General features: G+C 42.8%; 1 protein-coding gene across 1 annotated transcript in view; it reads left to right on the top strand.

Moving 5' to 3' along the window:
• The first annotated feature begins 575 nt into the window (after positions 1-575).
• Positions 576-20,028, top strand: part of FREM2 (FRAS1 related extracellular matrix 2) — a 127,374-nt gene continuing 107,921 nt past the window's right edge. The window contains exons 1-2 of the mRNA XM_035542827.1: positions 576-5,715; positions 11,573-11,662. Coding sequence (XP_035398720.1) covers positions 576-5,715; positions 11,573-11,662 — 5,230 coding nt within the window. The remainder of the gene's footprint in view (positions 5,716-11,572; positions 11,663-20,028) is intronic.

Genomic DNA, 20,028 nt, shown 5'->3' with positions numbered 1-20,028 from the left:
GGGCAGAAATACTTTTATTCCCCCCCTGCAGCGACCAGTCGCCTCGGAGGAGTGACAGCGCGGACGAACTGAGGCGCTGTGCCCCGGGGACATTTAGCCGGGGGGTAGCCGAGGAGAAGAAAGGCAGGCGCCTCTCCTCCCGGGGTCGCCCCGGATTTCCTCGGGCACCTTCCTCGGACCCCGTCCCCCTTCTCTTGGCTGTGGGGGGGGCGCGGAGGGGGAGCGGGCGGCCGTTACCGGTGGCCGTTACCGGTGGCCGTTACCGCCCGCGCTCACCTGAGCGGAGGGGGAGGGAAACCCCGCCACCTTCTCAAGGGTTGGGGGGGGAGGGAGGGGCTATCCCCGCCGCGGCTTGCGAGATTGGCAAGCATATCTGCCCAATCGCGCCAGCCCGCCTCACCCCTCGCGGGTGCCTATTGGTCGTCCAGAGGCAGGGGGCGGGGCCGCGGCGGCTGGCGGGGGTCCCCCGCGGATCGGGGCGCGCGGGGCTCAGAGCGCGGTGCGGAGCCGAGCAGCGCGCATCGCAGGAGCTGCTGCCAGGGGGGTGCCGCCGCTTCCCTCCGCCGGCAGGGACCATGCGGGCTCAGGCCGCCGCGCCGCCGCTGGTCGGCTTGCTGCTGCTGGCCGGCTGCGCCTGGCTCGGGGCTCCGGAGCCGCCGCCAGGCAGCGCCGCGGTCCCCTCGCCCTGGGCAGCGGAGCCGTCCCCCGCCGTGGTGGTGGTGGCCAACCGCGGTCTGCGGGTGCCCCTGGGGCGCTCCGCCTGGCTGGACCCCGCCCGCGACCTGGTGCTGCGGGTGCAGCCGGGCGACCGGTGCCACCTGGCCGTGCTGGACGAGGACCCGCTGTGGCAGCGCCCCGGCCGGCTGAGCCCCCGGCGCTTCCCCTGCGACTTCGGTCCCCGCGAGGTGCGGTACTCCCACCTGGGCGGCCGCAGCCCCGCCAGGGACCGGGTCCGCCTGCAGCTGCGCTACGACTCGCCCAGCAGCGCCCTGGTGCTGCCCCTGGTGCTGGAGGTGGAGGTGCTCTTCACCCAGCTGGAGATCGTCACCCGCAACCTGCCCCTCGTCGTCGAGCGCCTCCGAGGCACCAGCAACCCGCTGGACGCCCGCAGCCTGGAGTTCGCCTTCGAGCCGGGCCGGCAGCGCTGTAGGGTGGGCTTGTTGCCGTCGTTGACCGGGCTGCCCCGCTACGGAGAGATCCTCAACTACCCCTCAGCCTTGGTGGCGAGTGGGGAGGCTGTGGATGGTGGCCCCATGCCTGCCTCGATGTGGGACTGCGAGGAGTTCCTGCGCTTGGGGCTGCGCTACCGGCACACGGCAGCCGGCAGCTCGCCCAACCGCGACCTGGTGCCGCTGGTGGCTGAGCTGTGGGAGGCAGCGGGTGGTGGGGCACCGCTGAAGCGTGAGTACTTCCAGGTGCTGGTGCGGATCCGGGCGGGGACAGAGAATGTGGCTCCCAAACCCAGCTTCTTGGCTATGCTCATGATGGAGGTGGACCAGTTTGTCCTCACTGCCCTCACGCCTGACATGCTGGCGGCCGAGGATGCTGAGTCACCCCCGGACCTGTTGCTCTTCAACATCACCTCACCCTTTGGTCCCGGCCAAGGGCACATGGTCAGTACGGATGACCGGAGCTTGCCTGTCTCCTCCTTCAGCCAGCGCGACGTGAGGGAGCTGCGCATCGCCTACCAGCCACCCGTGGAGGACTCGGATCGGGAGCGTCTCTTTGAGCTCGAGCTGGAGGTGTTGGACCCTGAGGGTGCTGCCTCAGAGCCCTTCGCCTTCGTGATTGTGGTGAAGCCCATGAACACCCTAGCGCCGGTGGTGACCCGCAACACTGGCCTTGTGCTCTATGAGGGGCAGTCACGGCCTCTCTCGGGCCCTGGTCCCAGCCCCAACCTGGTGATCAGTGATGAGGATGACCTTGAGCAGGTGCGGGTGAGTGTTGTGGCAGGGCTGAGGCATGGCTACCTCACTCTGCTGGAGGACACCCCGGCATCTGCTGCTCCTCGTAAACACTTCACAGTGGCTGAGCTGGCAGCAGGCCGGGTCATTTACCAGCATGATGGCAGTGAGTCTCCACTCAGTGACAATCTGGTGCTGCGGCTGGAAGATGGTGGCTCCCGTCACCGTGTTGAATTCCTTTTCCCCATTACCCTGGTGCCCACTGATGACCAGCCACCCCTACTCAATGCTAACACGGGACTGGCGATAGCTGAGGGTGAAACAGTGCCCATCACTACCCGTGCTCTTAGTGCTACTGACATTGACTCTCAGGATGCCATCCTGCTCTTCACAGTGGAGGCTGGCCCCACTGCTGGCCAGCTCCTCCTCCGTCAAGCACAGCCACCTCCTGGCTGGGAAGAGGAGGAAGAAGATGAGGGCTTTTCTTGGAGGAGGGTGTCAGGTGTAGTAGGGAGCTCCCTAATCTATGAAAAGCCAGTGAGAGAGTGGCTGCAGCAGGACATTGTGGAAGGGCGTCTCTACTACCACCACTTTGGGCCTCATAGACCTGGCCCTGGGGTTGTGTTGGACCAGTTCGTCTTTAGGGTCCAAGATGACAATGACCCACCCAACCGCTCTGGGCCACAGACATTTGTGATCCGGGTGCATCCTGTGGACAGATTAGCCCCAGAGCTGCACAGCGGCAGCAGCCTGCACTTAATAGTTGCGGAACAGCAGGTGACTCCCCTGCGGAGGAAGCACTTGTGTTACACAGACCAGGATTCAGGGGACCGTGAGCTCCGCTACACAGTAACCCAGCCCCCCACTGACACCGACACTAACCACCCTCCAGATGAGCACGGAGCCCGTCTTGGATCCCTTGTGCTGACTGAGGATCACTCCGTGGAGGTTACCCACTTCACCCAAGCCCAGATCAATCATCACAAGATCTCCTACCGTCCGCCACAGGAAGAATTGGGAGTGGCTCCTCATTTGATTCAGTTTCAGTATCAGGTGGAAGATGCCGCCGGCAATGCAGCTGAAGGAACTTTCACCATCTACCTGCAGCCCGTGGATAATCAGCCTCCTGAAATCACTAACACTGGCTTTACTTTACCTGAGGGAGGCAGCCATGTCCTTAGCCCAACTGAGCTGGATGCCAGTGATACAGACACTGAGCTAGCTCATCTCCGATTTATCCTGACCCAGGCCCCTCGGTACGGTCAGCTGCAGCTTTCTGGGTACAGTTTGATCCTGGGAGGTGCCTTTGGCTTGGAGGATATCCGGCAAGGGAGGGTGGTGTATGTACACAGTGGGGCTGAGACCAACAGCGATACGTGTAGGCTTGATGTGAGTGATGGGGTTCATGTCGTGCCCATCACGTTAAAAATGAATGTGCACCCAGTTGATGATGAGGTTCCTACCCTACGGTTGCCCCCAGGCACTGTTGGTTCCTACCTGGATGTGCTGGAGAATGGTGCTGCTGAAATCACTGCTAATGTGATCCAGGGCACTGATGAGGATACAGATGACTTAATGTTGACCTTCATTGTGGAGGATCCTCCTCAACATGGGAACATCCTCGTCCAAGGGGTGCCTGCAGAGAGATTTTCCCAAAGGGATCTGCTGGATGGTGCTGTGGTGTATGCTCATACTGGGGGTGAAATAGGCCTTCTGCCCAAAGAAGATACCTTCAACCTTACATTGTCTGACCTGTCTGAGGAGTGGAGCATCAGGGGCAATGTCGTTCAAGGAGTTTCAGTCTTGGTGACCATTCTCCCTGTTGACAATCAAGCCCCAGAGATTTTTGTGGGGGAGCAGTTCAGAGTAGTGGAAGGTGACAAACGCGTCATTACTACTGCTCACCTAAGGGCTGAAGATGTAGATACTCCTACTGATGATATACTCTGCACCATTGTTGCTCAGCCCGCATCTGGGTATGTAGAGAACATCTCTCCAGCCCCAGGATCTGAAAAATCCAGAGCAGGTATAGCTATAAGTGCTTTTACCTTAAAAGACCTCCATCAAGGGCATATTTTTTATGTCCAAAGTATACATAAGGGTGTAGAGCCTGTTGAAGATAGATTTGCTTTCCGCTGTTCTGATGGCATTAGCTTTTCCCAAAGGCACATCTTCCCCATTGTCATTATGCCAATGAATGATGAAGAGCCTGAAATCTTTATGCGAGAGTTTGTTGTTATGGAAGGCATGAGCCTGGTTATTGATACCCCTATCCTCAATGCAGTTGATGGGGACATCCCTGCTGATGAGTTAACGTTCACGATCACCAGGCTTCCAAGGCACGGCCACATTGTGAACCAGCTGGCCAATGGAACTGTCCTAGTTGAGAGCTTCACCTTGGATCAGATAACAGAGAGCTCCAACATACTCTATGAACATGATGACTCTGAGACGAAGGAGGACAGTTTTGAGGTGAAACTCACAGATGGTAAACATACTGTAGTGAAAACGGTGTTCATAATGGTTGTTCCTGTAGATGATGAGACACCTAGAATGGCCATCAATGATGGTTTGGAGATTGAAATAGGGGAAACTAGAACTATCCATAACAGAATATTGAAGGCTACTGACCTAGACTCTGAAGACAGAACCTTGACATATATTATAAGGTATGGGCCAGGACAAGGCCTCTTACAGAGACTAAAACCTTCAGGTGGAGTTGAAAATATCACCCTGGGGATGAACTTCACCCAAGATGAAGTGGATAGAAACTTAATTCGATATATGCACTTTGGCCAAGAAGGTGTTCGTGATCTTATCAAATTTGATGTGACAGATGGAATAAATCCACTCATTGATCGCTACTTTTATGTGACGATAGGTAGCATTGACATTGTCTTCCCAGATGTAATTAGCAAAGGAGTTTCTCTGAAGGAAGGAGGAAAGGTAACCCTTACAACCGATTTGCTTAGCACCAGTGACTTGAATAGTCCCGATGAGAACTTAGTTTTCACTATTACCAGAGCACCTGTTCGTGGTCATCTTGAATGCACAGATCAGCCTGGGCTGCCCATCTCCACTTTTACTCAGCTCCTATTAGCAGGCAATAAAATTTATTATATTCACACTTCAGAAGATGAGGTGAAAATGGACAGCTTTGAGTTTGAAGTCACTGATGGCTACAACCCTGTATTTCGTACTTTCAGAATTTCTATCAGTGATGTGGATAATAAGAAACCGGTTGTCACAATTCATAACCTGGTGGTGAATGAAAATGAATACAAACTGATAACACCATTTGAACTGACTGTAGAAGACAGAGATACACCTGATGCGCTGCTAAAATTTATCGTCACTCAAATACCAGTTCATGGTCAGATCATGTTCAATAATTCCAAACCAGTCACCACCTTCACTAAACAAGATCTAAATGAAAATCTAATCAGCTACAGACATGATGGCACAGAATCAGTTGAGGACAGCTTCTCTTTCACTGTTACAGATGGCACTCACACTGATTTCTATGTCTTCCCCAACACTGTGTTTGAAACGAGGAAACCTCAGACCATGAAGATTCGGATAATGGCTGTGGATAACAGCGTACCTCAAATCGTAATTAACAAAGGTGCTCAAACTCTACGAACTCTGGCCACGGGTCATGTAGGGTTTCTGATTACCAACAAGGTGCTCAAAGTGGAAGACAGGGACAGTTTACATGTTACTCTCAAGATCAGGATCACAGAGGGTCCTCGCCATGGATTCCTGATTCACCTGGGGAAAGGCAACCATAGCATCAGCCAATTCAGCCAAGGTATTACCATACTCCACATGTTCTTTAGTTCACTGGAAACATGCTTTCTCTTGTTAAACTCTGTAATAATTGATGGGAGAGTCTTTCTGACAGCAAGTTTATTTATAGTGTCTTAATTATTTTTTAGTTCTGCTTATTTATTGTGTCTGTGATACCTTTAAACAGGAAATCGGGTTTACTGAGGAAGCACTGAATAGAGGAGCATCTTTGCTGTGGAGAGCTTACAGTCCAAATAACCTGGAATAAGTCTACCTGTATTGAGGAGACTTATTCAGTGATATAAATTTGGATAACAGAATTGGTTCCAGATCTTTAGAGGCCAAGTGCCTTCTTTGAGAGTTTTATTTAGAAAATGCTATGGGAGTGGCCAAGCTATTATTAACTAATGGTCATGCCATGACTAGGGTATCGGTTGCTATGCAGCTTGAGTGTACTTAACTGTAAAAGTAAAATCATTTCCCAGACATGGAGAGATAATATGAGTGCATTTGTTGTTTTAATTACACAGATCTTAACCACAAAGTGTTTGTGGCAAAGTAAAAGGTAATGTAAATGTTTTAAAATTATGTCAGTGGGACTTACTTTTTACAAAGAATTAAAATACGGGGTGGTATAAATAGGATGAAAACCACATGTGCCATATGTACTGAAATAAAGCCTTAACACAAGGCTATGAAGTAACTTTAATTGAAAGGGGAGCATTAACTATTCTCTGAAGAATTTTCCATGTTACTTTGTAATGAGTTAATAACTTGTTAATTAAAAACGAGTTTTTTTGGAGCCTCCTGCATCTGTGGATACCTAACTGCATGCAGGCTCAGACTTAAAGGGGCTCAGACAGGCTGGGCTGTGTAGGTGGTAAGGGCAGAGATGAACCCTTGATGTAGTTGGCCGTATTTAATTTTACAGAGCCTGTACTGGTGTGTATCCCTGGTTACAGTCTTGGCTGTAAGTGATGTTCTTTTCAGATATACCAGACCTTGCAACAGGCCTGATGAACTTTCAAATGACTGGTATGCCCTGAGTTTTGCTGTGTTAGTATAAAAAAAAAAAGGGGGGTGGGGAGGTAACGAGGGACCAAACATGTCTAAGCTTTGGGAATCAACACAGCTCCTTAAATATAAGGCTTTGGTAGTGAACTGCAAGAGTATTAAGAGCATCGTTGTCAGAGTAAGTGAGAGACAGAAGAGAAAGAGAGTGAACAAATAAACATATTATCAGTTTTTTGATGGGTTTTCTCTTACCTTGGAGAATGTAGGATTACTGAATGGGTGTTCCCTGAAAGCAGTCCACTGCATAGCACATTTTGGGGGGGCAGTGAGTGATTGGAAGATAGGGTGCCTAAGCTGAGTGAGAAGCCTGCAACCTTAAGGAAAGCTGGTTTTAGAGCTGATGAGGATCCCCAGACAGTGTTAAAACTCCACAGGTTCCTTGACAGTACCAGCACAAGATCTTCTAATTTGTGTTGAGTTGAAGAGTTTTTCTGAAAAATACACATGTCTTTAATAATTTTCTATTTTGACTCTTTTAAGCAAGCAATGCCTGAGCATCTGTATGGTGTTTCTGTGGTATTCTCTCTTCTCTACTTTCTAAATGTTTTCTATAAAGGTTTGTATTTTGTGAAGCAAAGTTGTTGAAATGTCTTATGAATGCAGGGCCAAGCACTTCAGAGAGTCTAGAAAGGCTGCATGAAAGTCAGAAAGCATCAAACTCACGCAGGGGTAATACATCTGCTGAGGACAAGGAAAGAGAAGTTACCAGAAGTAACAAAATAACCTGGGAATGAAAGTCACAGATGAAAGAGCTCTGTCTTTTGCTTTCCTTTTTCCTCAGATGCCCTCGTCTCTGTAGCTGTTTTGGGTATGGGAGAGGTTGTAGGTGGCAAGGAGACAAAAATTCTTGGCTGGACCTAGAAGGCTGCACTTTTGAGAAGTAATGTGAGATGCTGAGGTCTTTCATTGACCAAGCTCCATACCCAAAACTCCATGGGTAGCTCACTGTTGTCCCTCACCTTGTAGCCCTCTGTAATTAGTGTGCAAAGTACTGTCAAATCTGGAGTAGTGAATTTATGCATATTTCATACTTATGCTGTAATAATAGACAAATAATAATCTACCGTTCAGGGAAAGAGTAAATAAGACTCTGTTCTGTCATAGCCGTAATGAGCCTTCCATAAGCGCAGACTTTGCAGCCATCCATACACCCTAGTTTTGGCTTTGAGATGCTCCTGTACTGACCATTAAATTTGATGTTACTTTATGGTTTTTGATCTTTTCCCTTTTTAGTGGTCCCATTTTGCCATGTGGAGGGATCTTTTTCAAACCGCTGAATAGTTCCAGATTCATTACATGTGGGTCCTGATGGACCTCATAAAACATATTTATAATCTTCCAGTATATTTTGGAAGGGGTCTCTGGAAGTCATTTGGTCCAACCCCTACTCAAAACTGGGCCAACTTTGGAGTCAGATCAGGCCGTTAGGGTCATATGCAGTTGAGTTTTGAGAGATGCTCAGTGGTTTGCGAAGTCCATCCTAATGCTCTGCCACCACCTCACAGTCCCATTCCTTGTTTTGGGGTCTGTCTTTGTGGAACATGCAGACTGACCAATCTGAAGGAGGTAACACTGATGAAACAAGATTTCTTGTGCAAGCAGCTTCAGCAGCACGGTTTATCAGATTGCTTGTAACTGAAAGAGGGGGCAGAGGGATTATTTGGCAAACGGCTTTCTGATTTATCCTTGAGATTGTGTTTCAGTATCTGCCCACAATACTTGAAGTGCTAGAGAGGAAATTAGCCTAGCATTGCAAGATAAGCTAAAAGCCCCCAATCAAAATGTAGTTGTGCAGAATGTGGTATGTCCTGGAGATTTGTTCCCTGTTGTGTATATTGTTCAGGAACAATCAGTGTGGGGCTTTCTAATTAGTATACATCAAATATGTCTGTCACAAGTCCAGTAGGTAATCTTTAGCTCATGAGTCTCATTGAGTTAAATGAGATTGCTCAAAAGGGGTATTAGTGCATGGAGGAATTAACTGCTTGGTAAAAGGTTTCCAAATTCTGCAAATAGTTGGTGCTTGTTATTCTTTTATATTTAATTGTTAAAATAATCTGAATTAGAGAGGCAAGGGACAGTAACAAAATAAAATACTCTTAAAATACATTAAGCAGTTTCTAAGTTTATTCAAATGCTATCTATTACTTAAAGTTACACCTGAAAGCAGTAATTTTATTTCATTATTATTTCTTTGTGCTTTATATTTACAATTTGGTGATAGTAAATGAAGAGAAAGCTCAAAGACAAACACTTGTCATGTGGTAATTTCTATTTTCTAGTGCCTAGGACAAAAATACATACAAGGAGTATTGTGTATGCATAATCACACAGCATTCATCTCTGCAAGTCAGGGCTGGAATCTGTTCATGGCAGATACTCATTAAGATTAGATAATTTGTTTAAAAGTGGGAAAAAATCTGTTAAGAAACTGCCAAGTCTTTCACATTTACAGAAGTTCAGTGGTATATAACAAGTTGTTAGTTGATGCTTGGATAATGTTTTAATGCACACACTATGATCCTGAGCGCTGTTTTGGGAGACCCTGGTCCCACGTGGGTAGGTTTATGAATAAGGGCCAGGCCACATCCCACAGACCTCCAGGTGTGCTGAGGAGCCAGAAAGACGGGAAAAGGATAGAGGAGAGCAAAAATCTGCCTTGGCAATAATAGAACTTAGTTGATGTCTCGGCACTCCATGTAGCCTCCTGAAGCCAAAGGTACCTACGTGGCTGCTCCAGCTGAATGCACAGCACCTTGCAAGCAATGGTTTTACTCAGCATTCATCCCTGATAATGCATTTTATCTTCCTTTTCAGGAAAATGTTTTCAGAAAGATGAGTGAGTTATGTTGTGAAGTACATTTGTTTCTTAAAGATTATATGTTAATACATGTAGCTTTTAATAACTGCATCAGTTTTGCAGACTTTTAAATGGAATGGCAATTCCCTGATCTAGTGCAGATATTTTTATTTTTCTAAGAGAAAGCTGCTGGATTTCTAGTGAGGGGAGAATTCCAATATCATATGAATGTTTAGTAGGCAGTGCAGTTGCACACTAATGAATTGTGCTTACAACCAGGTCAGCTTTAATATAGTTAACATAACTTAATCAGCTGTGGAAGGAAAGTATAAAATTGCTCAACTGACTTTAAATGTGTACTTAATGAGCAGAAAGCCGGTCATTCCTTTGCAATTCTTTCCACAAAAAAAAAAAAAAGAGATTTTTTGATGACAAGTGGCTTTTTTGATGACAAGTGGCTTTTTTGATGAGGTGGTCCTGCAAACATTGGCTCAAGTGCTTATCTTTATATATGTTGGAACCATTGATTTTGATAAGGTTATCCGCATGGGCAGAGCTAAGTACCTGTGTAAGTGTTTGCAGGATGAAAGATTTATTTGCTGCATGGGCATAAGAAGGTATTTGTTTGCATCCTCTTTACAGCCCTGTGAATTTTTGATCTTTAACTTTCTTTCAAACATTTATAGAAGAGATTCTTTAGTGACATATCCCTGTTGATAGGGTTCTTAACTTGTTTGCCTTAGAAGATGTCTGGCTACTTTTGGAACTGAGGACATTGAGGAGCTCTAATAAAAGTGCTTTGGGCTTGTTTTTCCCAACACACTTGGGAATGGAACTTGGGTGGTACTTGAGACCTACTTTAATGCTATTAATTTCTAAAACTTTCTCTTAAAAATGAATGAAATAGAAATTACTCCATGCTGCTTGATGTAGCCTCCAACTTGGATTTTTACCAACAAGTGACAAAAATTAGTTTTTATATATTGCATGTTTCTTGTCTCTACTCAGGAGACCAGAAAACATTACATTAATAAATGTTCGTTTACCTGTTGCACACTTTTTATTGGAATCAATTATTCACAATTATGCATTTAATATTTTTTTTGTTACTGAAGTCTTGGCTGTCTACTTAAGTTTCGTGTCTTTGGGTTCTTAAAATAGCCAAAGTGTTTAAGCAGTATTTGTGACAGCATGTTCATAGAGATTATATGGCATATCATTTGAAAACAGGCTGATAGGAAGAAGAGGGCATTTTGGGGGGACCAAAGAGATTAAGATTTCTGTACTGCAGAATGTGTAGGAATATCTTATCCTAGAGACAGGCAACATGCCAGAAGTAATCTAGTTCTAGAAGCAGGGATGGGTTGCATGAACTATTTTGTTTTACATCTTGAATGGAGAGTAGAACTCAACATAGAAAATAACGTGGGTTTTGTTGCTATTTCAGCCCCAGGTTTCCCATGACCTGTGACGTGTTATTTAGAGTAGAACACTTTGTACCTCCTTTCAAGCATCTGTATGGTAGATACCTGAATTTGCAGTCAGTGCTTGAAGATCTTCCCTAATTATCAGACATGGCTGAAACAGGAACAAAACCCAGTGTATTTTCTTCATTAGAGCAGGCTACAGTACTTCTCAGGATGAAGAACAGTGACAGAATCAATATCTTGGTGGAGATGCACCTCTGTCTAAGAAAATGCACCAGAAAAAATATGAAATAATTCTGACTGTTGAGCCTACATTCTTACATTTCCTTTTGGTTCTGTTTGTACTTACATCTTAAATGAAAGAGAGGACTGGGGAAAGGAAAGTAAAAGGAGAGGAAATGATTGATATCTGTTAAAACTTCACCTCTGTTAATACTGAAATTCCTGAGCCCTACTGGAGAGCCTTGACCTCTTTCTGATGAAGCTAAACTATTCAATACATGTCATGTTTTTCTACAAAAAAAAAGTTTCCTATCTTCAGCATTTAAAATAAAATGTATTTTTCTGACTCTTTACAGCTGATATTGATGATATGAAGATATGCTATGTTCTACGAGCAGGTGACAATGCCACCAGTGACATTTTTCATTTCATGGTTGAAGACGGTGGTGAGTACTCTAAGATGTGTTTTTGCTGTTCACAAAAGAGAAGGAGTTTAAGTACACTTTAGGAGCTTACGAACATTGAATTTCACTGAAGGAAGTCTATGTTGTCTCCTGGAATTTTTATTATTATTTTTTTTTAACTTTCCCATATTGTGGACTACTGATGGTGACTACAAAGAGAGGTTTAGAAGAAGTGGTAATTGCGTCTAATGAAAAAACAATCAAGCTACTGAGGAGAGTGAAATTCTCGAAGTCTACTCAGATATCCAGGCTTTCTGTAGTTTTACATTTGTGTTCCCTGTCCAGGTTCTTTATGCATAAATTGTCATAAACCTTTTATCTTGAGAGACTTTACAGACTCAGGGTTACATTTATGATTGCCTACCTCTTTAGAAGTTCCAATTATAAGGCCACCTTTCCTCTATTCATATGGGCAGATTGATGTACATTTTGCTTTCAAGCTTCTGAGTTCAAGTTCTGCCTCTACTTCCTTAGCATAACAGAATCCTTAGTGTCTTGTCACTGATCTTCATCAGGTGATGAATTCTAGTGACTGATGATATCTTGCAAGGTTTTAGAAGTTGCAAAAGGAAAGAATGAAAACAATTTGAGAATACTGCACACACTCACTTAAGGAAACAAACATTAAAGGTTCTTTTTTTGAGTTTTAAAGAACAAAGAAAGAGCTGTTTGAGGGTAAACAAAACACATTAACAGGCTATTTGTTTCCATCAAGTGTTTCCAGATATTCATAAATGCATATATTCCTGTGGATGGTAACAGGTGGCTAGTTTATGTTACTTTAATACCTTTTTATAATATGTGATACATAACTATGAATAATTGGCAATGAATGTTATAGCTGATTTCATAATATACTTAGAAAAAAGTACTTCAAGCTAGCTTGTTTTCAGCTCGTGTACTCAGCTCATGCTTTCTTCACAAGCACAGCTAGTATTAAGATCAGTGAACAGGAATCTGTTCTGTCTGTCACAGATCAGTTTGCCGCCATCCACCATGGCTGGGAGTGGGCTATTAAATCATGTTCTCCTTTCCATTGTGTTGGACGTCTACAGAAGAGACAGTTCCTCTAGAGACTTTTGAAAACATGCTTGCTCCCTCAGAGAATGAGTATTGACATAAGAGTTTGTAACAGTAGGCTTATTTTCTTTAAATATTTTATTTTTTGTGAAGCATAGGTTAGAAAAACTGAAAGCTAAGTAAAGATAATTGAACACAGGGTGATATATTTTGTTTGTAATGCCATCATTTTCTTATGACAGGTGTGACTGTATGGTGATGTTGCTTATAATTTTCAAGTTCTTGTAGCAGGTGAACAAATACTCAGACTTGAGATGTTTCAAGGTTTTATGTGAAGGGAACAGTTAAAGCTGAAGAAAGTTTGCTGTCTCAGTGAACTGTCTGATTAACATCCTTTCTTAAAACTGAGATGTTCCTTGGGAATCCAACATTTGTGAGACTTCTCTTCATGCTATTTTCACACTTTACAGTGGCAAATCTGTGGTTAAAGCAAATTCAACTCAGTATATTCCAACTCTATACCAAGAATTTTTCTCATATCGGAAAACTGTCCTGCCACATCTGCTTCCACTTGGAGGAGTTGTAACAGCATGTCAATTTTAACAGTATGCTATTTTTCATAGCACAAAGATTCATTATGATAACAAGAGCTTTTAGAACTTGTGACATTACCATTTTGCAGAGTGCTTATCTAGATGGTCCTTGCTTTCCTGAGTCTATTTGTTGACAAAGTGAAAAATAAGCTGTGTTGCATTTCAGAATATTTTTGAATTTCTGCTTGCCTAAAGGTGATAAAACTATTTAAAAAGAATGAAGTTGTGATCAAAACATTAGTAATTGTCTATCTGAAACAACTCAAATTTATTACAATGTCTTTAGAATCTGTAACAGGTGAAAAAGCCAGCAATTTATCTAGCTCTATTTCCACCCTCTTCAGAAAGACATCAAAGGAAGTGTTTTACAGCTCAGGTAAATTCTGGCAGAATTTCAGTGGTACAAAGATTATTGTTTTAGTGTTTTTGATTTTAAGCCAGATCATTCTAAGAGACTACACAAAAGAGCTGAGTGAAAGCCTCAGCGCAGACTACCACCATCTGCAGCAGAATGGCATGCTTCAGACTTCTAGCTCCTGTATCAGGAATTTTGCTGTAGTAACAAGTTTGTGATAGCTACCACACAGCACCTAATGTTGTGAATGAAATAAGTGGTACTTCACTTAAGATGAATTCTGCCATACTCCGTAAGTGATCTTGTGACCCAAGGATTTTATATCTTCCAGTCCTGATGTGCCTCAGCAAGGGGAAGCTACAACACCAGTCCCTGCTCTCTTCAAACAGTATGAGTTATAAAGTTGATTTTGCCCCAAACCACTAGCGCCACCTGTAAAACAGAGTTCTGTGTGTCTTAGAATATTCGTTCATAGTCTGCGAACTGGAAATAGGACAAAAAGAGCATGTCTTTCCATAGCTCCATGTGATAGTTGATCCCCCCCACTCATCGTATGGTGACTGATGGGAACAAATACAGAAGCTCTTTTGTCAATCTCTTTTAAATGATCGCCTGACTGGGGCTTGAGTCTGTTACCTCAGGCAATTGCACAGAGGCACAGCAGCTACAAGGAGACATCAAACTGCTCCGGTGTGAATTTTGTTGTAGATCTGGAATTTTGTTTATCCTCTAAATGTGGCCAGCAATTGTGGTAAGCAAGTTAGGGCAACGGCAGAACAGGTGTGTAAGGGAGGGGAAAAGAGCCAAGTCAGTGCTCTGCCAGCTCTTGCCTGTTCAGTTGCTCGCAACAGGAGTGAGGTGAGGTGAGTGCCACACTGTGTACCGAATCATGACCGAAGATCTGAAAACATGAAATATGGTGCTGGGGGTACTTGTTTACTTACTGGCCAAGGGGGAAAACTCCAGGCTAGATAAATGGGACAATAGCTCACAAATTATGATTGTTCAATGGTAACTTTCCGAGAGTAACTAAAGAGAGCAGAAATGGGCTCAATATGAAAAGAAAGACTAAATGAAAGAAGGCCCTTAGGACTGTAGTTTACAAGCGAGAGCACAGGCCTGCTGTGTTGAAATCAAATTAGAGGTTTCATCAAAAAGAACTGGTTGAGATTTTAAGCCCTGAAAGATTCTTATTGTCAGCATCAATTACCTACATATGTACAGCTATAGTGCCTTTCTGACTTTAAGTAGCTTGTTTTATAAGGGTAATTAAAAAGCAAAATAAATTGAACGCTGCCCAGCTATTTATCAGCACTAGTATTTTTTAAAGGTAGAATTAGTTCTAATTCTTCATGTTTAGGGATTTAGCCTCAAGATGATCAATAAAGTGGATTTATTGCACTTTTGTTTTCCTTAGAACAAGAAGATGATGTAGTACATTTGCTGCTTGCAGGGTTAGCTATATGAGATTTTGAAAGAAACTACCGTAGCTGATATTAACAATTTGCTTTCTCTTTTGCGTTGAATTTAGATCTTAAAATGACCATGTGAAGACCTGTTGATACTGAAGTGTGTGAGTCCATTTTAGCAAAACTTTGCTGAAAGTATGGATTTTTGTTTTCAGAGCAGTTGCAAAATAGTCTCTGTTGAATATCTTTTCTCAGAAATGGTTTCCACATTCCATTAATGAGGTGAAGAAAAAACACTTCATAGCAAGTGCAAGCATGTGGCAATGGTGAATGCTGATGTTTAAATTATGAAATACTTAATTCAGTGATAAATAAAGGAGCCAATGCTACCAGAAGGCAGAGGAAATAATATTTTTTTTTCCTAGTGGAGAGATAAGAAGAAATGGCAATCCAGACTGGATAGTTGAATTCCTGGATGTATTTGTGAAATGTGAAGTTGCATGCTATTGAGAGAATTGTGCTATATTTCAAATGTGAAATTAGCTGAAGTGGTTTAAGGCAAATTTTTGGCTAGATTCTGCTGATGTTATATAACAAAATAAATATACTCCAAAGTTGGCACTAAACTCAAACCCCAGCTCAGACACTATACTTCAGACCTTGGCTTTCCAGATTTGGCAGTGTCAGGGGCAGATACATTTCCTTGCCCAAGTACAGCTAGCCAGCAATGGGTATTACAGCTGTGGCACCAGTACTATGGCAGCATGCTGCATGACGGCTACAGAGTAGTGCTTCTCGGTAAGTGACTGTCACAGCATTGTTGTCTTCATTCTTTTTCTTCCCATAAGAAAAAACTTTCTTTTATGTAGGTGCTGTAGATAACCCTGAATTGTTCAGATTCGGACCTTCTTCAAGTGAAGAAATACTCATCTATTCTAAATCTATTCTTCTGCACCAAAATATTTTTAAAATATGACCCACTCTTGCTTAGTTGGTGCTGTGTTTTCTGTTCAGTCTTAATTTGAACTGTAATTTTTCCCTCCCTTACCCAACTCAGTGATAGTGGAGCCCTCCAAACACAAAAAGTCCCCCCGCAAAACTGCTTCTTTAGGACTGCTGAGTGGTGTCTTGTGCCTCAAGGGTAGTAGAGTGGTTTCAAAGGGGAAGTAATGACAGATTCTCTTGGCTGGCTTAGGAATGTGAGGATCACTAGGGAAGGAAAGAAACAAGCATTTTTTGATTTCAGGCTTCCTGGAGCAGCTTTTCTGACTTTTAAGCCAAAACATTGCAAAGCAAAGGCTCACTGAAACTGGTGATTTACATCATTAGCTACATCTCATTTAAACTTTTCATTACAGATCCCTAAATGCTTTAACACAGCACTGCATCTTCCTGTACTAACATGTGGTTAAATCTCCATTGAAGCAAGAATCTTTCAAAAACAATTCCCTTAAGTTAGTCTTTAAATCTAATTTCTGGGAAAACTTTGTAGACCTTTCCCAGATACATTTATGCAAAAATACTATTAATTAAAGAAGCACTATTCTACTGCTTAGAGAAAAAGTCCATTGTTTGAGAAATAAAATTATTTTATCTGTCTTCCTTAATTTTACTAAATAAAAAATACACATTTTTAGGAATTTCACCATTCTGGTATGCTTTATTCATTTGCAAGGGAACAACTGATACTCTTGAGTATAATTACAGAATTGAAATCATTGTCAGTGCTGTTTTTAAAGCCATACCACTGAAGTGTTTTCCAGGGTGATCTATAATAACAGTGTAGGAACAGACATTTTGTATTCAGTATTTGACAGTTTGTAAAGAAGTATACTGGTAAAATATCATTGGGAATTGCTTGCAGCAACCTTACTTGACCTCCCATGTGGCATTTGGGCATATTCATCTTGGCAGGAACCATCAACGACGTTTATCTTTGGCTTAAAAAGGGGGGCATGGCATGTTGGCGGGATATTCAGTCATTTGCCAAGTACTGTATTGGATCCTGGTCAGCTGCCAGGCTTGTTGCTGCTGTTGGATATACTTGAGGTTGGTGCCCGAACAATTTTCCACATGTCACGCTTCTTACTGTAAGTATTGCCAGGGGATTTAAACAGTGGTTTGATAATACCTTAAAAAAAAAAAAAAAAAAAAAAAAAACACCAAAGAAAAACAACAAACAAGCAAGCATACAAAAAAAGCCCCCACCTTTCTGTAAATAAAAGATTACTTCACTGGGGGTTGTTGTTAATGTGGCTGCACAGTCTCAGCAAAACGAGTGTCTAAGTGGGTCTATTAAAGTGGGTAGGAGTAGCAATGTGTTTTGTGTAGAGATGATTACATGGGGCACACATGAAGTCTAATACCAGCCTTACTGAACTCAGTGGAAAAAAATTGTTGTTTTCTGTGCCATTTTTATTGGTTTCTTTATCCTGGCATTTTAGACTGTTAGAAAGAACTGCTTGTTCAGTTTCTAACTTGAAAATCACCTTTATGCCTTATATGTGCATGTAGAAAACTGCTTGTAGATTTCTGTCTGTTTTTAATTATTTGGGTTCAAATGGTAGTTTTTGCCAAAAGCAAAACTTTCTTCTGCTCCCCATACTGGATTTCTTTTTTAACAAAAGCGAAAGAGTGTAGTTGAAGGGGTGAATTGAGGTACTGCTCTGCATTAGGAAAGGAGAGGCAATTGTATTGTGAATTGCATTTTATGCAGAGGTTAGGGCACTTTGTCCAAACATGGAAGACTTGGATCAAATTCCTTCCTTCATTTCAGAGGATTTGAACCCATCTTCCCCATAGTGTGCTCTAACACTATAACCCCACTTATATTCTAGCCTGTTTTGTATTCATTCTCTGTTTGCCTCCCATGTATATGAATTTTTAAATAGTGTTTCAAACATAGCTTGCGCTCAGATGTTCCACTTTCCAGCTAAGTGCTGCTACAGTGGGGCCAACACGTTCCATCTAATTTTTCTCCCCTTTCCCCCTCTGTTTTTCTTTTTTCTGCTAATAAATGCTGTGTTCCACAAAATAAGAAGTCTTGAACATGCCAATTAGGAGCAGTACATTCCAGTATAACCTCTAGGCTGTTGGTTTAGATCAAGGTTTTAGGGCAAGGAGTTTTTCGGTTCCAGTTCTCTTTGAGTCAGGGCCACTAGCCTTGTCTTCCACGTAGAATGAGCATCCCAGCTGTTGGGTTGCTTGGATAAAAGGGAAATCTCCCCACACCATCATCTGGTAGACTTTTTTTATAATTTTTAGCTGAGATCACGTGCTGCATAACCAGACTTTTAATGAATAATGCATTCACAAGAAAATTGACTAGCTCTGCTTTTGGAACTGAATCCCACTTGCTTTACGGAGCTGAATAATGGCATTGATTTCTTTGGCCTGTTCAGGTGAGAGGAAAGGGAGATGACGCTCAAGATTAGCATTATACATACTTAGCAGGCTTTTTACTTAAAAACAATCCATAATTTAGGTTTTAGGTTATTATGATATATAATAAGGCCCTGCTAGCAGCAAAAGAAGCATGCCAAGGAGCAGTAAAATTAGGACCAAATGTGAGAATTAAAGGGATTAAGGAGACACGTTAGGCTTAAGTGGAAGAAATGAGAACTATCAAGAATAACAGTGATTGCTAGTGACATGAGAACCTGCAGAAAGACACTAATTCCTAAAGTGATTTGTAATAAGCCTGTGAAATACTATTGGTTGTTGGCTGCAAATGGTTTTGATTGGGACAGACCAAAGAGGTCTAGAGAAGAATGAAATAAGAGAAGGGACACCAACTCCTGTTGATGAGCTCACAGCAGCTCAGCTTGTTTGATTTCATGAACTGTTTCACTGAGGGATTCTAGTTACCGTTGAGGATGAGTTAACTATCATATCAATTGTCAACTAACAGTGTGGTGTCCCTAGAATTTCCATAAAGATTCATCTGATCAGCAGGTAAAAAGTGTTTGGGAAGTTTCTTTAAAAAATAGATTACTATTTATACAATGGGGATAAACACATCTGAGACAAACTGCATATATACGTTACAAGCAGTTTTCCACCAAGAAATGTTAGTGAGTCTTAACCCTTGGAGACACACTAAGAATGAAGACAAATTAAAAATGGATAAAATGTAATGAAGACATATTTTGTCATTAAAGTTTTGGAAGTTGTGCATCTTGATTTAAGACATTCTTGCTATTTTAAGAAACAGGATAACAGTGTATCAGCAAATGGATGTTGGATTTTATTGCTTGTTCAGAATGTTGAATCAAAAGCTTATTTGTATTACATTATGTAATTAACTTACATCTGCCAAATCTTCGCTGTGGGCTGGCAGGCACTGAGAATGTGCCTAAACTGAAACTTTATATAATCATTGAATGATGAGGGTTTAAAAACCTCCTTGAAGAAAAGGGCACCAATCTGTATATTTAGCCTTCCCAGTACCAAACAGATGGGATGAAGAGCAAGGAGTTCAGATGTGCCAGCTTAGCATTACCTCAGCAACACAGTGGAGCTGGTTGAAGACAGAGAACATTCTTCAGAGTTTTCCTATGGAAGTTAGCAGTCTTCTGACCTGGTCTTGCAAAACATAGTAAGTATAAGATTGTGTGGGGTGATTAGTGAGTCTGCTGGGAATCATGAGTATTCATGTATTCTTTTTGCTTTTCTAAATCTTACAGTATATGGAACGTTCTTGCCTCACAAACCTCTTTGTGTACTTACTGGAAAAAGGAAGACATTCATTTTATTTCATAAACCCAAACTGTATTTGGATGCTGTTCAAATTTACCCTGAAATTATACGACCTGTTCTTAAAATTGGCATTGAAGAATTTAAGAAGAGGAAGTTAAGAGCCAGAAATAATACAAGCAGAGTGAAAATCCTGTTAGAGTAAATTAATGACTTAATTTGACCTGTGTTGATTTTTGTTTGGGTTTGGCCTAGATGAGAATTTCTTAAGTCAGT

Source organism: Cygnus atratus, chromosome 1 (assembly GCF_013377495.2).
Source record: "Cygnus atratus isolate AKBS03 ecotype Queensland, Australia chromosome 1, CAtr_DNAZoo_HiC_assembly, whole genome shotgun sequence".
Lineage (NCBI taxonomy): Eukaryota > Metazoa > Chordata > Aves > Anseriformes > Anatidae > Cygnus > Cygnus atratus.
Note: the sequence above shows the minus strand (reverse complement) of the source record. Positions and strands in the feature narration are given on the sequence as shown.